At 44.7% G+C, this 21,024-nt stretch overlaps 1 protein-coding gene across 1 annotated transcript in view; it reads left to right on the forward strand.

The window, feature by feature from the left end:
• Nucleotides 1-21,024, forward strand: part of MTCL2 (microtubule crosslinking factor 2) — a 91,846-nt gene that overhangs the window by 29,336 nt on the left and 41,486 nt on the right. The window contains exons 4-8 of the mRNA XM_077169458.1: nt 10,103-10,165; nt 11,011-12,195; nt 14,214-14,354; nt 16,581-16,706; nt 17,652-17,882. Coding sequence (XP_077025573.1) covers nt 10,103-10,165; nt 11,011-12,195; nt 14,214-14,354; nt 16,581-16,706; nt 17,652-17,882 — 1,746 coding nt within the window. The remainder of the gene's footprint in view (nt 1-10,102; nt 10,166-11,010; nt 12,196-14,213; nt 14,355-16,580; nt 16,707-17,651; nt 17,883-21,024) is intronic.

Below are 21,024 nucleotides of genomic sequence, written 5' to 3' on the forward strand. Positions count from 1 at the left end.
ACGCACCCCTGGCCCCAGGCTCCTGCGACGGTCCATTTTGGACACGCCGCATGGCCAGTTTTCCATCAGACCTGCCCAAACCTCCCCTTCACAGGTGGTGAAAATCCGCCCTGCTGCTGTGGCAGAAGGTTCATTTCAGCCTTGGGAGGCTGGCCTTTGTTTGCTGACTGCATGGAAGCCAAGCGGGGCTCCTTCAAGCTGTGCTGGGGCCCCCTCCCTGTGCCTCCATCCACTGGTCTCCTGCAAAAGAAGGCTGCAGGAGGACCAACTCGTGCTCCTCCTAGGAGCCCTTGGGCCACGGATGTTTAGACAGGAGCCAAAAGGCATCTCCATGAGTGCTGGGGGGCAGGGGGCGGAGGGCAGAGGGAGCCCCTGCTGCAGGCCAGGCCAAAGAGCCTGTCCCAGCTGGGCACCTGCTTGGGCCTTGTGGCTGTCATACCCCTCCCAGCCCCCCAGGCCTGTTGCCACAACATCTGCCTCTTGGGAAGGACTGGCTCCACCCCTGGGGGCTCCACAAAGGAGCTCTGACAGGTCCTGGCTTCCCCAGGGTGCAGCAGTGCCCCAGGCCACCTGGCCAGCTGCTGCCCTGTCTCCTTGCTCTCTGAACCTGCCCTGTTTTCCCTCCTGAGCCACAGAGCCACGTGGGAGCCAGAGAGGCTTAGACTGGGTGGGGAAGGCTCAGGTTCAGCCAAGAAAAGTCTGGGTGGTCAGGCCCCTCTTCTCTGTGCACCCCAGGCCGCCCCCCTTTCTGAGAGGTTCAAGCCACTGTCCGCTCAGCTCACTTTCATCCGCCTATGGGGCATCTTCTCTCTGCCTGTTAGAAAGGCGCACAGAGACTTTTCTTGGGGAAAGAACATTTTCAAATGTTGGCTGTAATTTTATGACCTCTCCTGCCCCAATAGAGGTAGTATATGCTTAGTAGAGAAGGATGAGCAAATACGAATAAACCGTAAGAAAACAAAAATTACCTATATCCAACCTCGGGAGGGATGACAATTTATGTGTGTGTATGTGGTGTGCGCTTAATTTTTTTTTCAATTTATGCATAGCTGTGTATATTTAAATGTCTATGCATATATGCATTTTCTAAGTTAAAAAGTAATGTAAGCTCAGTGGGTCAGAGCTTACATTATACATTACATTACACTCTAACAGCTTATAAAAGCACAGAACTGCACTCCAAGCAGTCCTGGAAGGAAATTCAGCCCACATTGGTGGCCTCCCGGGGGTTGGGTTCACGGTATTCCTTGTTGTACTTTTCAGTCTTGAACCATGTGAATGTGTTTTCTATACAAAAAAATTAATAGAAATCGTAAAAGTGTCTCCCCCTCACCTCCTCCTTCAGCTCTATTCCTCATTTGATCCCATGATTTCAATTTGGTCTGTATCTATATTGATATATAACACACATTTCTCTCTATAATGGGATCATATTGCATAGACTGTTTCTGTAACATATAGAATAATATAAAATGGATATAGTCTTTTTAAAAATGCTGGGCTCTTTTGGATATCTTCTGCCTAAGGTGCTTATTATAAAGAGAGAACGGAATTAAATTAACATAGGAACAGTATTTTAAACTGTTTCAGTGTTTAAACACGGAGCCCTCCAGGCTGTCAGCAGTGGCACCCTTAGGGAGGGGAGGAGGATGGAGGCATAAGAAGGGGGACTTTTGCTTTACCTGTGTTGTGTAAATTTTTTACAGTGAGAATGTATTTTTGTATATTAATCGGTATTTTAAAAATATTGTGTGGTTAAATTTAAAAAGAAGAAAAAGTAAAAGTGCATGTTCACTGCATTCTGTTAACAGTCTGCTGTATATTCACCAGACTTTTTTTTTCGGTGTGTATTATATTACACACAACCATGTTTTTATAAAAATGGCACCATTTTTATGTTTTTCTAAAAAATGGCTATAGTTTTTTTAAATATAACAACTTTATTGAGATATAATTCAAATACTAAAAGCTTACCTTTTTAAATTTGGTGGTTTTTAGTTTATTCAGAGTTTGTACAAGCATCGCCCCTATCTAATGCCAGAACATTTTTATCACCCCAGAAAGAAGCCCCACACCCCATAGCGTTCCTCCCTCCCCCAACCCCTGACAACCACTAATCTACTTTCTGTCTCTATGGAGTTGCCTGTTCTTGACATATCATATGAATGGAACTCTACAATACGTGGGTTCTTTCATTTTGAGTATATTCTGTAGGTTCATCCGTGTCATAGCATTTATCAGTCATTTGTTCCTTTATGTGGCTAAATAATATTCCATTGTGAGGACGGACCTGATCCCTGTTGGGTTGTAGGTTTTGTATTGCAGTTTACTTTGGTTTTTTTCCCATAACGCGGTGTCTTAGAGGCCTTCTCATACCAGTGAAACTCATTATCCCTCCATCCTTTTTAATGGCTTTCTTGTCTCATTTGTTTATTTCGATGATCGGGACCCCCGGCTGCTCTCCTCTCACCCCGCTTCTCTCCTCCAGGTAGTCCCAGCGACATGATCTGTGGTGATTGAAGGGGCCATGGTGGCCTAATCCATCACTCAGATCACCAAATGGGTTTCCAGGAAGGGGAAGGGTTTTGCCAGGATCATAAAAATTCGGTGTTGAGGGGTCCTCGGTGTTTACCCCCCAGCAGAGGCCACAGCTTTCCCGCCCCCACACCTTGTGATGGGTGGGCCTTCTGACCCCCAAGCCCCCACCTCACCACTCCCCATGGTGGTCTCTTGTCAGTACCTCCGTTTCCGGGTCCCCTGTGCAGCCTTGGTGGGAGGACCTGTTCGTGACCATCCCTCCCTTCTCTTTCCTTCTTGCCTTTGAAAGATCCCAGGTCAGGCAGCCTCCAGTGCTGGCTCCTTGCTCCTGGCACTCCGCCTCGGAAATATCAGCCCCTGCCTTCCTTCCCCATTTGCATTTCAAAAGGTCTCTTTAGGATTTGATTGGGTTTTAAGATATACTTAAGAGCTCTTCTGGAGTTCGTTTCCCTGGTTCTGTGTTTCTCAGCCTTGGCCACAAGTTTAGAGGCACGTGGACAGCTATTTAAGAATACCGATGCCTGAGACCTACCCCAGATCAGTTTTATCAGGATCTCTGGGAGAACCTTGGGCATCCGGTTTTAAGATTCCCAGGTAATTCTGATGTGTACCCCGGGCAAGAACCATGGTGCCAGGTCCACTCTGGTCTTCATCAAAGAAGGTACATTTGCTCTCACCCAGTCTTTCAAACTCGGTCACCAACTGTGTCATGAACTATTTCTGGGTCAGCTATGAATTTTCTTTTGGGACCCTGGACAAGTCTCTGTCTCTCTCGGCTTTAGTAGGGGCTTAGATAAAATCAATGGTTCTCAACCTTAGGGATGGGGTGAGAGGTAGGGGATGAGGAAGTGGGGAGCTCCTGGGGAACATTTTCAAAAATATACTTAGAAAGTCAAAAGCGAAACCTAAGGTGGTTTCATACACCACCAGCTGAATCACCCCTTGTACCAGTTTGAGAGAATGTAAGTACCCTAGAAAAGCCGTGTTTTAATCCTAATCCCATTTTGTAAGGCAGTGTTTCTTCTAATCCCTCTATTCAGTACTATATGCTTAAAACTGTAATTAGATCATCTCCCTGGAGATGTGACTCAATCAAGAGTGGCTGTTTATGGGAATCCTATAAGAGAGGAAACATTCTGGAGAAATCAGGATATTCAGAGAGAGCAGAGAATGCTGCAGCACCATGAACCAGAGTCCACCAGCCAGCGACTTTTGGAGATGAAGAAGGAAAATGCCTCCCTGGCAGCTTCATGAAACAGGAAGCCAGGAGAGTAGGCCAACAGATGATGCCGTGTTCGCCAGTGCCCTTCCAGCTGAGCGAAAAACCCTGACTGTGTTCGCCATGTGCCTTCTCACTTGAGGGAGAAACCCTGAACTTCATCGGCCTTCTTGAACCAAGGTATCTTTCCCTGGATGCCTTAGATTGGACATTTCTATAGACTTGTTTTAATTGGGACATCTTCTCAGCCTTAGAACAGTAAACTAGCAACTTATTAAATCCCCCTTTTAAAAGCCATTCCATTTCTGGTATATTGCATTCCAGCAGCTAGCAAACTAGAACACCCCTCTTATGGGAAAAAGTGTCTTTCATTGAATAGCTTTTTAAAACTGTGGGAAACTTCAGTAATGATTTCTGTAAAATCTCTTGGCCTTAATTCATTTATTTTGAAAGCCTTATGGAGATTGTAGAAAAAACGTGGATTTTCAAACATTCATTTGATTTTGGAATGGATCTAGATGAGGGATGCCTGGGTACACCCAAAGCTGTCTGTCATTAGAGAAAACCCTAGTGTCCCTTTGAAGGTGATTCTGTCTGGTGATGACATATATCTAATTCTGGTAGTTTCATTTTTCTTAAATTATCTTTTATGGACAAGTAAAACATATGCAGCAGTTAAGGGAATAGCAGTAATACGCTGGTAAAATTTTAACAGCCAGCTCTCTAAGAAGAAAAAAGCTCTACTGTGTAATGTTTGCCCATGGTATAAATACTTCCGCCGTGGCCAATTTCAGGCTGCCGGTGTGAAGTCACTGGATTCGCAATTGGGAAGAGAAGTGCCTTGTCGACTCTTGAGCCTTGGGAACCAACTTCAGCACTCCACTGGATGGCGTAACAAATCCCCTAACACCTGTCACCCGGCTTCCACAAGGTTCTGTTCTGAGCGTGGGTCAGTCTGTCTCATCAATACCCCCAATCATTAACCCTTGCCCCCAAATTATTTAGAAGCATACATGAGGCATTATATAATTTCACCAGTAAGTATTTTCCTCTCTATCTAGAAAGTAAGTTCTCTCTATTTTAAATATCATCACAAATGCCATTATCATATCTAAAAACATTTAACAGTCATTTCTCCATGCCATCAAATATTTAGTCACAATTCAGATTTCCTGATTGCATCTTTTTGTTTGTTTGAATTAGGGTCCATAGAAGGTCCGTATATTAAAATTGATTGACATGTCTCCTACTTCTCTTTTCAAATCCATATGTTCTTCTGTTTCTCTCTTTCTTCTTGCAATTTTTTTTTGAGGGGGAAGATGGGGTCTTTCATTCTGTAGAGTATCCCTGAATCTGATTTAGCTGATTGGACCTCCATGGTGTTGCTTAACCTGTTCCTCTGTCCCCTGTATTTTCTGTAATTGGTAGTTAGATCTGGAAGCTTGGCTAGGTTCAGGGTCGATTGTTTGGGCAAGTCCGTGTCATGGTTGGTATTGTCGCCTTCCATGGAGGTGCATAATGTCTGGTTTGCTTTCTTCTTTTTTTAAAAAAAAAACATTTTTATTGATAAAATTATATACAAACACAAACATTCTTAACATACAAGCATTCCATACATGGTATAAAATCAGTGGCTCACAATATCATCACATGGTTATGAATTCATCACCACGATCACTTTTTTTTTTATTTTTTAAAACTTTTTTTATTAATTGGTTTGCTTTCTTCTTGTCATGCTGTCATTCATGAATGGCCATGTCTGATCTAGGGGCTACAAAATGATGACTTTGTTTCTGTCACTTCGTCTTCATTTATTAACTGGACTACTTCTATAAAGAGAAATATCTCCTCACCCGCTGCTTGTTTACCCTGAGGACCGGTCATATAAGAAAGTATGATGCATTCTTAATTCTTTATCTTTATTTACAGTTTTTAAAATAATCAGTTGGTTCCCTAGCATCCTCCAAAGGTGACCAATGAGTTTATTTATTTTGTTTATAAAATATCATAAACTCACATCAGCATTCGATATGCTTTATTCCTTTTATATTCAAAAATGATTATATTATTAGCCAGTGGAATCATATTCAAGTTGTCTCCTGAATCTATTTTGAGATAAACTTTGTAGTCTTTGGTAATTTCCTTGCTCTCTGGTATAACAAGATATTCCAAGCCCATCCTGAATATTTTTTGCCCCAAATGTAAAATCTGCCGTTCTTCCAAGGAGCCCTTGAAATGGTATTTCGAGACCATGAACTGGCTGCTATATAGGTCCTCATTATGACTGAATTGATTCTAGGCCAGTTCAGTGATTTGAACTAGGGATTGTTTTAAAATATAAAATAAAATAAAATATGAATTCACATTAATACTTTCAATTCAAATTCAGGCCGACGGTATTTTTAACTATCATGTATCTTCTTTTAAGCTGAAAAATCCTAATTCTCAATGTGATTACTCATTTCCTTTATCCCATATTTCATATGCAACATCCTCAGAATTAAAATACCAATGCTTTCATGTACTTACTGAAATGATGTGCTGACTGCAAATGGTTTAAAAAAATTTGCTATTCTCTTAATCATTACAGTACATCCCGTTAAGCATGGATAGTCCATTTACTGGTTTTAAAGTCACTCAAAATAGTTCTTTTCAATGTGGTTATGCCATCAGCTGTAAACACAGTTAGGGTCATTTGTTTCATTGTACTTTAAACTGTAGGTATTATTTTTTTTTTAACTCATTTTTGAAAAATAATTTCCAAAAAGTTTTTGCATGGCCCTTGAACCAAATATAATTAAAATTTTGTACTTCGCACTGTTCCTTTAGATAAATGGTAGATAATGCCGGGAATAGTAGTAACTGTAGATATTCTTTTTTTTTTTTTTTTTTTTAACCTTCCTGTTATCCTTCTTGGTAATATGTGTCATTGTGTAAAGTCCTGGAGTGTTTTCGACCAGTGTCCTATTGATGAACTTGTAGGATGTTTCCAGTCCTTTGTTATCGCAAATTGTGCTGCAGCAAACGACCTTGTGCATACATCTATTTGTATTTTTGCCAACGTGTCTTTGGAATAGATGCCTAGAAGTGAGATTACTGGGTCAAAGGATAATTTGACTTATTGCTAGATATTGCCAAATTTCCCTCCATAGTGCTGTACCACGTTGCACTCTTATCAGCAATACAGGGGTGTTCCTGTTAATCTCACCAACGGAATATATTTTCAGATATTTGAATTTTTGCCAGTCTGAAAGGTGAAAAATGGTATCTCATTTTAGTTATAATTTGCATTTCCCTTTTATGAGTGCTATTGAGCATTTTCATATGATTAAGAGCCATTTGCATTTCTTTTCCTGTGAATTCTTTTTCATAGCTTTAGCTCACTTTTCTATCCTTTCGTTGGTCTTCTAGTCTCTATTTTGTAAAGTCCTTTATAAATATTTGGGATATTATCCTTTGTCAGTGTCATAAATTACAGGTGTTTTTCCCAATTTGTCATTTGTCTTTTTACTTTTCTTGGGGTGCTTTTCCCCCCATGTAGAATTTGATTATATAATCAAATGTATCAATCTTTTTCCGTTTTGCTTCTGGATTTTTGAGTCATGGATAACGATCATAGCTTTATTTTGCTTAACTACATGGTAACTTTTGCAATTCAAATTATTTGTAATCAGTCCCTCACTATCATTTCTAAGCCTACTGTGTAATTATGATTTGTTGCACCCATATTCGTTTTGTCAGAATTCATTTTGGGTTAAATTTCCCACTAGAAAGTCAGGAAATAGAATCTGATGCAGATTCTAGATGCAGATTTGCATGAGGAGGTTTATGGAAAAGTTCCCTTGGGAATAACAGCTTTGGGGGTGAGGCAGAGGGAGAGCCTGAGCTGAGCTGCAGGCATACCCACCCATGGCCTCGGCTGGTCCCACGGGAAGCTCTGGAGCTTGGAGGACCCTTGAGTTGTCCCCAGTTGAAACAAGCTGATTTCAAGCAGCCCTGGGGTGTGTGTGGCCCCCAGCAGAGCACCTGGCCTCAGCCGAGGGGGCTGTCACCGGGACTCATCTGCAAGGTCTTAGCTGGGAGAGCGAGTGCCTCAGTCCTCAGGGGTGTAGCTGGGTGCAGCAGCAGGGCATCCTTGCCGGGTCCCTCATCTGTCTTGTCCACTGCTGTGTTTCTGTCTCGTACAATGCCTGGCACCTAAGGGTGGCTCAGGAAGCCTTTGATGGTTGAGTGAAAGACAAACAACCATCAGAAACCTAAGTTTCTGAGTCTTGGTTCAGGCTACCTGTAGATCTCAGTGTAGAATAAGAGTGAAAGGCGAGGACCCTTGGGCAGTGGTATTTAAAAGCATCTCCTTAAGTGTTTCTGGCCTGTCCCTCAGTGGCAGCCTACTGGGTGGTCTCTAGGGCCCCTGCTCCTCAGCAGCTGGTGCTGGGCAAGGCTGGGCCAGGCTGGGCTGGACAGGATGGGGAGTGGGTCTCTCTCGGTGCCTCATCCCCCTTGCCATCTTTTTTTTTTTTTAACATTTTTTATTATACAATATAATATATATACAGAAAAGAAATATATTTTAAATACATTATAACATGTAGCTATAGAACAGATTTCAGAATTTGGTATGGGCAGATTTCAGAATTTGGTATGGGTTACAGTTCCACAGTTTTAGGTTTTTCCTTCAAGCTGTTTCAAAACACTGGACACTGAGAGAAATATCAATACAATGATTCAGCAGTCTACTTGTTTGTTAAATCCTATTTTCTCTGTTATAATTCCTCCTTCTCTTTTGATCCTTCTGCCAGTCTTTAGCGGTATTTTGGCACTGCCCTTTCTAACTTTTTCATATTGGAAAGGGGTGGTGATAATATGGGATGGGGGATGGAACTAGTTGATGTTCTTGGAGAGGCTGGCCCCTCTGGATTTCAGGACTTGTCTGGCCTAGGAACCCATCTGGAGAGTCTAGGTTTCTGAAAAGTAATCTTAGTGTGTGAAACTTTTGTTGAGTCTCAGATAAAGCCCAAAGAGTTCTTTAGGGTTGACAGAAATGGTTTTGGTAAGGGTTTAGCAATCCCTGGTAATTAGCACTCTCTAGCTGAAGCTGGCTTAAGAGTAACCTCTAGAATTGCCTCTCAACTCTATTTGAACTCCTTAGCCACTGATATCTTATTTTGTTACATTTCTTTTTCCCTTTGGTCAGGACGGTATTGTCAATCCCATAGTGCCAGGGGCAGGCTCATCCCTGGGAGTAATGTCCCACCTTGCCAGGGAGACTTTTGCCCCTGGATGTCATGTCCAACATAGGAGGGGATGTAATGATTTAACTTGCAGAGTTGGGTGTAGAGAGAGAGGCCACATTTGAGCAACGAAAGAGGTTTTCTGAAAGTAACTCTTAGGCATAACTATAGGTAGGCTTAGCTTCTCCGCTACAGAAATAGGCTTCCTAAGAGCAAATGTCAAGATCAAGGGCTTGGCCTGTTGACTTAGGGCCCTGATGTTTGAGACAGTCTCATGAGTTTCTCTGGTGGTAAAACTTAATAGTAGTTCCATGTTTTTTCACCCACCCTTCAAGGTGGTACTTTGCCTGTACTTTTTTTTTTTTTTTAATATTTTTATTGAGATATTTTCATGCACATACATTCCATACATGATCATTTTTAGAACATTTGCATCACTCCAGAAAAAGAAATAAAAAGAAAAAAGAAAAACCATACATCCCATACCCCTTACCTCTCCTTCTCATTGACCACTAGTAGTATTTCAACCTACCCAATTTTCTTTAACCCCTAATCCACCCTCCTATTATTTATTTATTTTTTTGTCCTTATTTTTTCACCCATCTCTCTATATTCTAGATAAAGGGAATGTCAGCCACAAGGTTTTCACAGTCACATGGTCACATTATAAAAGCTATGTAGTATACAGTCCTCTTCAGGAACCAAGGCTACTGGGATACAGTTCAGCAGTTTCAGGTACTTCCCTCCACCTACTCCAATACACCATAAACAAAGGGATATCTATGTAATGCATAAGAATAACCTCCAGGAAAACCTCTTGACTCTGTTTGAAATCTCTCAGCCACTGAAACTTTATTTTGTCTCATTTCTCTCTTCCCTTTGTGGTCAAGAAGGTTTTCTCAATCCCATGATGCCGGGTCTCAGCCCATCCCTGGGAGTCAGGTCCCACGTACAGGCGAGGGCAGTGAATTCACCTGCAGCGTTGGCTTAAAGAGAGAGGTCATATCTGAGCAACAAAAGCGGTTCGCTGTGGGAGACTTTGCCATCAGACTCATTCTGTTTTGCAGCTGCCCTTTTGAGCTTTTAATCCTTACTTTTTAAAATCTCCCTCCAGCATTCCTTGAAGAAAAGAGGAACCCGCTCTCTGGGGAAGACGGACAAGAAGCCTTCTGTGCAGGTATTCCCCAGCAGCCCCTGTGGCTCCAACTGGGTGGGTGAGTCCCAGGAGGGCCCCCTGCCCAGCTTTTACCCCAGCTTCCCCTCGCCCACACCCTTAGCGCCCTGCCCCCGTTACTTCCCGAAACCACGCCCCGAGCCTGTGGTGCTCACACATGCAGGCTTCACCACCACCAGCTGACTTACTGAGCAGTGTGCAGGTTAAGTCCAAAGATCAGGAGTTGAGGACCTGGGTTCGAATCTTGGCTCTGTTCCTTGATGCCTTGTGATGAGAGCAAGCCACTTTCCGTTTCTCGCCTCAGTGGCTTCAGCCATCAAAGGAGTATCTGATCCCAATCATGGAGGTTCCTTGTAAGAAGTAAAGTGCTATAGGTAGCACAGGCCAGACACACTCGTGGTAGCTTCTAGTTGTACTGCTAATAACTAGATACCTGCTTCGTCAGGGTGCTGGGAGCCCTTCCTACGTGGTGCCACTTCCTCCTCTCTGTGCGGGAAGGAGTACTAATTGCTCCATTTTGCAGATGAGGAAACTGAAGTAGTAATGATAGTACTGCTTCATATCACAGTGATAGCAGTAGCAGGCTCCCTTCACTCTGCCAAATGTCACCTGCTCCAGGAAGCCCTCCTGGCACCCTTGCCTCTGCATGTGCTCCTGCTTGCTGCAGCGTCAACACATTCCTTCTTGGCTTCCCCTCTGGATCCCCAGCTCCTTGAGAGCTGGGCTGCATCCATTGCACTGCTGTGTCCCAGCACCTAGTTAATGCTCCCCAAATGCTGTGTCTGGCACCGAGCCTCCGACACTAACCTCCCTGGGTCGTGTCTGTCCCCATCCGTGTCGGGCCCCAGGAGGACAGTGCAGACCTGAAGTGCCAGCTGCACTTTGCAAAGGAGGAATCGGCCCTCATGTGCAAGAAGCTCACCAAGCTGGCCAAGGAGAACGACAGCATGAAGGAGGAGCTGCTCAAGTACCGCTCGCTCTACGGCGATCTGGATGGCGCCCTGTCTGCGGAGGAGCTGGCTGACGCGCCCCACTCGCGGGAGACCGAGCTGAAGGTGCACCTGAAGCTGGTGGAGGAGGAAGCCAACCTGCTGAGCCGCCGCATTGTGGAGTTGGAGGTGGAGAACCGAGGACTGCGGGCCGAGATGGATGACATGAAGGATCACGGTGGTGGCAGCTGTGGGGGGCCCGAGGCACGCCTGGCCTTCTCGGCACTGGGGGGCAGTGAGTGCGGGGAGAGTTCGGTGGAGCTGCGGCGGCACCTGCAGTTTGTGGAGGAGGAGGCCGAGCTGCTGCGACGCTCCTCGGCCGAGCTGGAGGACCAGAACAAGCTGCTGCTGAGTGAGCTGGCCAAATACCGCTCAGAGCATGAGCTGGATGTGACGCTGTCGGAGGACAGCTGCTCTGTGCTCAGTGAGCCCTCGCAGGAGGAGCTGGCGGCTGCCAAACTGCAGATCGGTGAGCTCAGCGGCAAGGTCAAGAAGCTGCAATATGAGAACCGTGTGCTCCTCTCCAACCTCCAGCGCTGCGATCTCGCCTCCTGCCACAGCACACGGCCCATGCTGGAGACGGATGCTGAGGCCGGGGACTCTGCCCAGTGTGTGCCGGCTCCCCTCAGCGAGGGGCACGAGCCCCACGCTGCCCGGCTCTGCAGAGCCAAGGAGGCCGAGGCACTGCCAGGGCTGAGGGAGCAGGCTGCCCTGGTCAGCAAGGCCATTGACATCCTGGTCGCTGATGCAAATGGCTTCTCGGCTGGCCTCCGGCTGTGTCTGGACAATGAGTGTGCTGACTTACGGCTGCACGAGGCCCCGGACAACAGCGAGGGCCCCAGGGACGCCAAGCTCGTCCACGTCATCCTGGTGCGGCTGGGCATGCTCCAGCAGGAGCTCAACGCCTTCGCCCGGAAGGCGGACACTGTCCTCGGCAGCTCTGCCAAGGAGCAGCCAGAGCCCTTCTCCTCGCTGCCTGCCCTGGGTCCCCAGGGGCCCTCTAAGGAGATCCTTCTGGCCAAAGACCTCGGCTCAGACTTCCAGGTAAGGTGTCCCAGGCACAGGTCCTATGATTTCTTTCCTTATTTTTTGATGTAACCTTTTACTGAACCATAACACCTATTCAGAGAAGTGCACAAATCACAGGTGTGCAGCTCAGTGAATATTCCCCAAGGCGAAACACTCATGTAGTCATCACACCAAACAACTATAGAGAATGGCTGTACCCCAGAAGCACCCAGTCCTGCCTCGTACTACTCAGTGTCCCCACACCCAAGGGGAAGCCCTGTCTTCTGATGCTAGCACCATAAATCAGTTTTGTCTGTTTTGAATTTAATATTGATTGAATCACTTGGCCTGGCTTCTTTCCCTTTCTCTGCAATTCCCTTGGCATTGTTGTTGCATGTAGCGTTGCTTTGTTCCTGTTACTGGATATGATCCCATCGGAGGCATAGACCACAATTCACTTATTCATCCCACTATGGACAGATGCTGGGGTTGATTCTGAGGCCCTCTTTTTCTTTTTACCAGATTACCCTTTCTTCTTTTCTTATCTCTTTTGCAATTTTATATTTAAACACAAGTGTTATTATAAAATTTTTTTAAAAGTTTCAGTCAGATTCTATGATGGTACAAGAAACTTCTAAAGATCATGAACTTCCGGTCTTGCTTGATGTCTGTAAAATATTATTTAGAGAAATTAAAATGGCAAATGCACTTGTCATAAAACAGAACACTATTACAAAAGTAATACTAAACATTCAGAGAGTTTCAGGGGTATCTGAGGCCAAAAGATGAAAGCCCTGCCCTGTCACTTCCCACTTCCTACAGGCACTGTCATTAGCCAACTGGAACAGTGCCGCCCAGTACGGTGGCCTCTAGCCACATGCCGCTACTTAGATTTATATGTAAATTAATAAAAATTAGGAACAATTAAAAATTCACATCCTCAGACACACTAACCACATTTTAAGTGGTCAGCAGCCACATGCATCTGCTGGCTGCCGGGGGACAGTACGAAAAGAGAACATTTTCATCACTGCAGCATGCCTTTCTAAATCTTTCTCTGCATATAATCTCATATATTTGTCCCCCCACCAATTTGTTTTATGTTTGTCTGCATATTTTTTCATATATCTGTCCCCCCACCAGTTGTTTTGTGTCATACCTACTGTGATTACACAACTTGTTTTTCTCCTGTAACGTGTCAGTGGTTCATTTATTTATAATGCTTGATTTGGTGTTCCTATATTTTTTGTGCATGGTGGTAGAGGTACCATGGATGAGAGATCAGATAGGACCGCTGCCCCCATGACACCTGCTATCTAGTGGGGAATAGATGTGTGGAACAAAATATCACGCCAGTGCATATGACATTACAAACTGAAATAGGGATCTGAAGGAACGGTACATGGTTTTATGAATAAAGCACTTGATCTGGACCCCAGAGTCAGGGAAAACCTTTGGTCTGAGCTGAGATCCGAGGGTTGAATGACCTGGGAAGAGTGCCCTAAGCATGGCTGCATACGGAGCATGGAGTGTCCAAGGATCTGAAAGAAGGAGGGTGGCTGGAGGACAGGGAGCACTGGGGAGTTTGGTCTTCATCAGGGAGTGATGTCTGCACGGAGTATTTGGCTCTTTCTCATTTTATTAAGCCCAGCCCTGTCGATCTAGCTTGATCTTGCTTTTTTAAGCCAGCAGACCGCCCCGTGTTGGGTCTCCCTCTTGGTTCTTGTGCAGGAGGAATGAGCTGGGGACGCACGTGTGATAGGATAGCTGGAATTGGCTCAGAAAGTTCGTGCGGAGGACAGATATGTGCAAAATCATTATTTTTGTTGTCCACTTATCCAGTCATTCGTCCTTTCAACAAACGTTCCTTGAGTGGCTGCAGTGCCCCCAGCCAGGGCTGCATCTGGGCTGCGGCGGCGAGTCTGCAGAGTCCCAGCCCTCAGTTTCTTATAGAGCCCAGAGGTCTGGGGCGGCCTGGGGTGCTGTTTCTGACTCCCCTCTGGGCCTGTCCCGTAGTCACCTTCCCTCTCTTCTCCCCGTGCCTCTGTGTGCAGCCGTCTGACTTCAGGGACCTGCCGGAATGGGAGCCCCGGATCCGAGAGGCCTTCCGTGCTGGTGACTTGGACTCCAAGCCTGACCCCAGCCGGACCTTCAGGCCTTACCGAGCTGAAGACAATGATTCCTATGCCTCTGAGGTGGGCCTAGCTCTGAGCAGGCAGGGTGTGGAGAGAGGAGTGCCTGGGACCCCCCCAAAGCAGAGTGATCCATGGAGAATCTTAGCTGGTGATGCTAAGGGTTTTGTGTTCCATTTGGTTCCAGGCTTCCTGGCAGCTAGGACAAAAAGGGAAACAAAAAAGCTTGGGCCATTCTCATGCCATGATTAAAAGAAGCTTATAAACTCAACTGAGAAAATTGATTCCCCCCCCTTACTAAATTCTACTGGGAATGTAATAATTTGTCATTTGATGGTCTCGTTAATTTATATAGCAGTAAGACTGCAAACTCTACAGTCAGGCTGTCTGGGTTTATACTGTAGATCCACCATTTATTGACTGTGAGACTTTGGATTAGTCATTTTGCTTTTCAAATCCAATGAAAGTGATCCCTCGTAAGGTTGTTGAAAGAACTAAATATATGAAAAACCTTAGTTAAAGATCTGGTCCGTATTAGATGAGGATTACAGTCATGACATGTCACTGAGACTTGGGGACCTGAGTTCAAGTTTGAGCTCGACCAGTGTGGCTGTTTGACCTTGAGCATTTTCCTGTTCTCTGTTACTGGGAGGATTAGAATGGATGGTACCTGTAGAATCACTAGGATCCTCAAGGAGATCTGGATGGTGTTGAGCCCCTCCCCCGCTCTTCGTAATAAATCTGAAGAAGGCCTGGGTAGGGCTTCCCTGAGACTCTTGAACTATAAAGAACCCTATATGTGCCCAAGTTTGAGTACCCTTTACTTCTGAGCATCCCTGGGAAGGCAACTCTGTGCTCCTGGGAATACCAGCCTGCAGTTACACAAGGAGAAAAGCTCCTTTGAAGCTAATGGATCAGACTCTTTATGTGAGGTGGTCTGAGCGTCCTGGCAGCAATGGCAAAAAGGGGAAATCATGAGATACTTAATTCTCATTTCCTGAGAAGGAAATAGGCTAACTTATCTGTAGAGAAAATCATTTCCTGCATGCATTCATTATTGTTTCAGTCACTGACCCTTTATTAAGCATTTTAAATTTGCAAAGCACTGTGTTGGGCACTGAGTATCTCACAAAGATTTGAGTATAAAAGCAATGTATAAGATAGGCTTCAAGTCAGTATGCCCTCAATTGCCAAATTATTGGGCACATAATAAATGCTAACCTTTCATGGAGGGATGTCTTGCTATACCTGGGAAGGTTTTGTGTAGGAGTTAGAGCAGATACTTTTTTTTCCTGTTTAGTATGACAATACAACTATTTTCCTCTATTACCAGAAATACTTTTAAAATGTTTTTATGGAAGTATAACATACATACAGAAAAGCACTCTTATTGTAAGTCAACAACACAAATAACTTTTACAAACTGAGCATTTCTGTGTAATCAACACCCGGATCAAGAAACACAGCATGATGCACGTCCCCTGCCCCCCTAAATTCCTATTGTTTTCCCTTCAAGTAACCATCCTGACTTCTAAGAAAATAGATTATTTGTGCCTGTTTAGCTACAAATGCTTTTAAATATAACACCCTCCAATGTAGAGTGCTATTGTCTTTTTTCTTAAGAACTTATTTCATGGGTCATTATAAACAGCAAATACCTGCAACAAAACCCCCAAGCAGTGTTGCATAAAGGTATAAAGGTCAAAATCGCAAGAGCATTTCATAGTTTACATTTAGAGGGGGTATGTCTATGTCCATGTCCTTTATATGTTTTTCTACTGAGGTATACTTCTTTTTTCTTTTGCTTATTGAAGTATAACATAATAACATACATGCAATAAAAGACCCTATTCTTAAGTATATTGGTAAATGGATTTTTACATATGTATGAACCCATTAAACACACATATAATAATTCCCTTCATTTATTATCTAAGTTGTTTCTGAATTTTTGCAGTTGTAAATGATAAGGCAATTTTTTGTGAATCACAATTAACTTTGTGAATCAAACTGAATTTTCTCAGTGTTTTTTCTTCTAATAAATTTCAAAGAGTGATATTATTGAGTTAAGATTATGACAGAAGCTAGCATTTGATATGCATTATTTCATTTAATTGTTGTGACCCACTGAAGTAGGGACAGCCGTGGTTCCTAATTTGTGCTTGAAGGAGAGCTGGCTTAGCTGTGCTCCCACCTACTGCTCTTGCTCCCTGCTTCTCTCATTCTTTGACCCTCAGCTCCTTTCCGCCTCCTTTCCCCATCGTTATCTGTTCCCCATCCCCTCCCCAGATCAAGGAGCTGCAGCTGGTGCTGGCTGAGGCCCACGACAGCCTCCGGGGCTTGCAAGAGCAGCTGTCCCAGGAGCGGCAGCTAAGGAAGGAGGAGACAGACACCTTCAACCAGAAACTTGTCCAGGTGGGTGGTGCCCAGCACCTCTTCCTCTCATCCCTGAACTGAAGGCAATGGCCTCAAGGGGGCCACAGATTTCCAGAAGGCAAGAATGTCAGAGGAACCCCCCCGCCCCCTGCCCTGGTGGGATGTTAACTGGGCTTGTCATTGGCTGCCTGTGTGACCTTGGGCCAGTCCTGTCCCTTCCTTGGACATTGGTTTCCCATCAGAGCTGAAAGCCTGTAGCAGAAAGGCCACAGCCTGGCTGCTGATCAAGGTGATCATCCTCAGCACAGCATCTGTTAAGCCCTTATTGTGTGCCAGGCCTGGGCAAAGCACTTCCCATGCATTATGCCCTTTATTTATTATGCCCTTCCCTGGGAGGTTTCCCTGTTTTGCATATGGAGAGACAGGTGCTCAGATTGCTGAAGCGCTTTGCCCAGGGTTGCACATCTAGGCTGAGGTGGGCATGGGATCCCAACCCAGGTCTTGTCTCTTAGCCATGACACTGCGTTACTTCCTAGGGCATCGCATGTTCGTTTCCACCGGCAAAGAACAGCCTTCCTCACTCCCAGCATGCCCTTTGCTCTCCACATGGGTCCACCCTCCTGTCATCACAGCTCACCTTCACAGGGTCCTCATTAATTGTAAGAGTTCGTGTGAAATATTTGGAGCCCGGTAGTTCAATACAGGATGTCCTGGTTTCCTAGGTTAGAAAGAGCTGGGCTCAAAGGCAGGCCCCTTCCCACTTTGTAACTGGTTGCTGCTGCTTTGGCAAGTTTCTCTTCCCTAGAGCAGCAGAAGGCAATGCTGATCTCAACAGAATGAGCCAGTAGTGGCTCATCCTTGGCAGGGATCACCAGCAGGCATGTCTGAATGTTCTTCTCTGCCCTGGTTGGAGGCCTGGAACAGGGTAGGGGTGGGGTGCCCAGGGGATGGCTGCAGAGGCTCAGCCTCCTGTCCCCGCCGCAGCTGAAGGAGGACCAGCAGAGGGCGCTCCTGAGACGGGAGTTCGAGCTGCAGAGTCTGAGCCTCCAGCGGAGGCTGGAGCAGAAATTCTGGAGCCAGGAGAAGAACATGCTGGTTCAGGAGTCCCAGCAGTTCAAGCACAATTTTCTGCTGCTCTTCATGAAGCTCAGATGGTTCCTCAAGCGCTGGCGGCAGGGCAAGGTCTTGCCCAGTGAGGGAGATGACTTCCTAGAGGTAAGGTTGGGCCTGGGGACCCGACTGTGGGGTGGGCTGGTGGGTAGAAGGAGAGGGCACCCAGCTGGCGCTGACACGCAGCTGAGGCTCGTGTACCAGCATCAGCTTGCGGGCTTCCGTCCCCACCTTCATTCGCTCACTCGCGCGTTTGTTGGGAATCAGTTCTTTCTGGGGCAGGGACACCACGGTGAAGACGGCAGATGGGGTCCCTGCCTCAATAGGGCGAAGTCTTTTTGGGTAGTGGTAGGTCTTTAACACCTCTCTAATTCTTCTAGTTTCCCTTTTCATTTTTTTATCATCACATAGTTGTATATTCATCACCAGGATCATTTCTTAGAACAGTTGCATCAATTTAGAAAAATAAATAAAAAGAAAAAACTCACACATACCATACACCTTACCCCTCGCTCTCATTGACTGCTCATATTTCCATCTACCTGATATATTTTAGCCTTTGTTTCCCTATTTTTTCTATACCCCTTACCACTCCCTTTCATTGATCACTAGCATTTCAATCTACTAAATCTATTTTAACATTTGTTCTCCCTGTTATTTATTTATTTTTAATCCATGTGTTTTACTCATCTTTGCATACCATAGATAAAAGGAGCATCAGACACAAGGTTTTCACAGTCACACAGTCACATTGTGAAAGCTATGTCATTATACAATCATCTTCAAGAAACATGGTCACTGGAACACAGCTCTACATTTTCAGGCAGTTCCCTCCAGCCTCTCCACTACACCTTAACTAAAAAGTTGATATCTACATAACGGTTAAGACTAACCTCCAGGATAACGTCTTGACTTTGTTTGAAATCTCCCAACCATTGACACTTTATTTTGTCTCATTTTACTCTTCCCCCTTTTGGTCTAGAAGGTTTTCTCAATCCCTTCATGCTGAGTCTCAGCTCGTTCTAGGATTTCTGTCCCACGTTGCCAGGAGGGTTTACACCCCTGGGAGTCATGTCCCATAGTTTCCTTTTTTAACCAAACGTCAAGTCTTCAATAGGCAGCAGTGTCTACATGAATTTAATAGTCTAGTTTTGTTGTTTCTTTATTATGTGCAGATGTAGTATGTGTTAATGGTTTTTACTTCTTTTAGTTATAACTTATATGCAGTGACGTACACACATCTTAAGTACACAACTTGATGAATAGAACTCTGTCCCCCTGACAATAGAGCATGTTTCCAGTGTTCCCAAAACAGCTCCCTCATACCACTTCCCAGTTGGGACACACAGCCCAGCAGTAACCACTCTTCTGACTTCTGACACCAGAGATTAGTTTTGCTATTCCAGAATTTAATCTCATGGAATGATACAGCGTGTGGTCTTTTGTATCTGGCTACTTTTACTCAACATAATTTTTTTTGAGATTCATTCATATTTTGCATGCAGTAGTAATTCATTCTCTCTTATTGCTGTATGTCTTTGCATCACGTGACAATACCTATTTTATTTATTTTTAATGTCACCTTTGATTTATGGCAATAGATACTGGCTTTCCATTTTTAGTAATATCAACTTCCCTTTTAAAATGTATTCATTTAGTTAGAAAAACTAGATTGGATGCAAATGTTAATGATGGTTCACCTAGTATTTGCATGTAGCAGAAAATATGAAGAGTGGTGTGTGGGGGTTGTGTGACGCTTTGGGAAGGATTCTCGTGGCCCAGACATCCCTTCGGCTGGGCAGGTCCTTTAGCTGCTCAAAGCCCCTGCCTGCCCTCAGCAGCCCACTCATATTCGTAGGAAAAGGGTAGGTGTAAGGATGCCTTACTTCCGTCACAGCCAGCTGAGCTGGCACTGCCATCTTGGTGTAGGCCTTTAGGGTACAGGTAGCTCTGGTCTAGCCCAGGCCTGGCCATCCTCTAACCCAGGCACCTCCCAAGGTCCCATGTGCCCCGTCCTCCAGGGGTCCACCAGAGTAATCCAAGTGCCCAGAGCTGAGGCTGATGGTTAGACCTGCGTCAGTAGCAAGAGTCTTTCCCCTCCCCCTTAAGGGCTCATATTTCTACTCACAGGGCTCGCAAATTACTTGCAAACCACAGTCTATATTTTAAGTCAGTCTGTGTCAAGTAAACTTCCCATATTTGATGCAAATTTTTATAGCCATTTCCATATACTGTAGTAACAGCCAAAAGCTTGCCTTCATTTATACAGCTTTGTAGAGGTGAATGCACATGCACATGTGGGACCATATACTTTAGAAGAAAAATAAGGCGTCAGGATAGAAAATAAAATGAGTTCCTAGAAATATGCAAGATGTCAACGTAATATATGCATTACAAAAATACATACGTACATGCACCTATAAAAAGAATGTACATGTCTACACACAGAATTAAAAGCATATCTGAATGGGCTGGGGCATGGTGACTCACTGGCAGAGTTCTCACCTGTCATGCCGGAGACCTGGGTTTGATTCCCAGTGCCTGCCCATGTAAAAAAAATAAAAACCATATCTGAATGATAACTCTCATACATTGAGTTTTCTAGTGTTCTGGGCACTGCACTAAGTGTTTCAGGTAGATTAGTGCATTGCACCTCCATAAACACCCTATGAGAGGGATGCAGTTATTATCTTTATTCTACTATAGCTTCAGACCTTTGATTCCTTATCTTCAGTTCTGAAATCCAGAAGTTCTGAGAGCTGAGTGTGTTTTGTGTCTGACTCAGTCGACAAAACCTTGGCCTGCCATGCATTTGGCAGCAAAACTTTTATTTATCCCACTTCATGTTAAGATCCATATGTTTGTTGGGAAATGATTAATGTGCTTGAGCATGGAGTGATACCAAGATGCTGCTGGGGCTGTTATATAATAATAGTGAGCATATGCACCATATTGTCTCAAAACCCAGAAAACATCAGATCTACAAAACACATCTGGCCCCCGGGATTCCAGAGAAGGAACTGTGCACTGGAAATACATAGCTAATAAAACATCTATATTGAGGTACTCATGGCTAATGATGGAGTTTGGCTGTTAACCCATACAGACGCTGCATCTTGCACATACTTCTCAGCCTCTGTGTCTTCCTGACACTTGAAACCCTTTCTTCATTTGCTTTCCTAGGACACCGTGCTGTCTTGGTTTTCCTCCCACCTCACTGGTTGTTGATTCTTAGTCTCCTCTGCCA

The sequence above is a fragment of the Tamandua tetradactyla genome, chromosome 1 (assembly GCF_023851605.1).
Source record: "Tamandua tetradactyla isolate mTamTet1 chromosome 1, mTamTet1.pri, whole genome shotgun sequence".
In the NCBI taxonomy this organism is placed as follows: domain Eukaryota; kingdom Metazoa; phylum Chordata; class Mammalia; order Pilosa; family Myrmecophagidae; genus Tamandua; species Tamandua tetradactyla.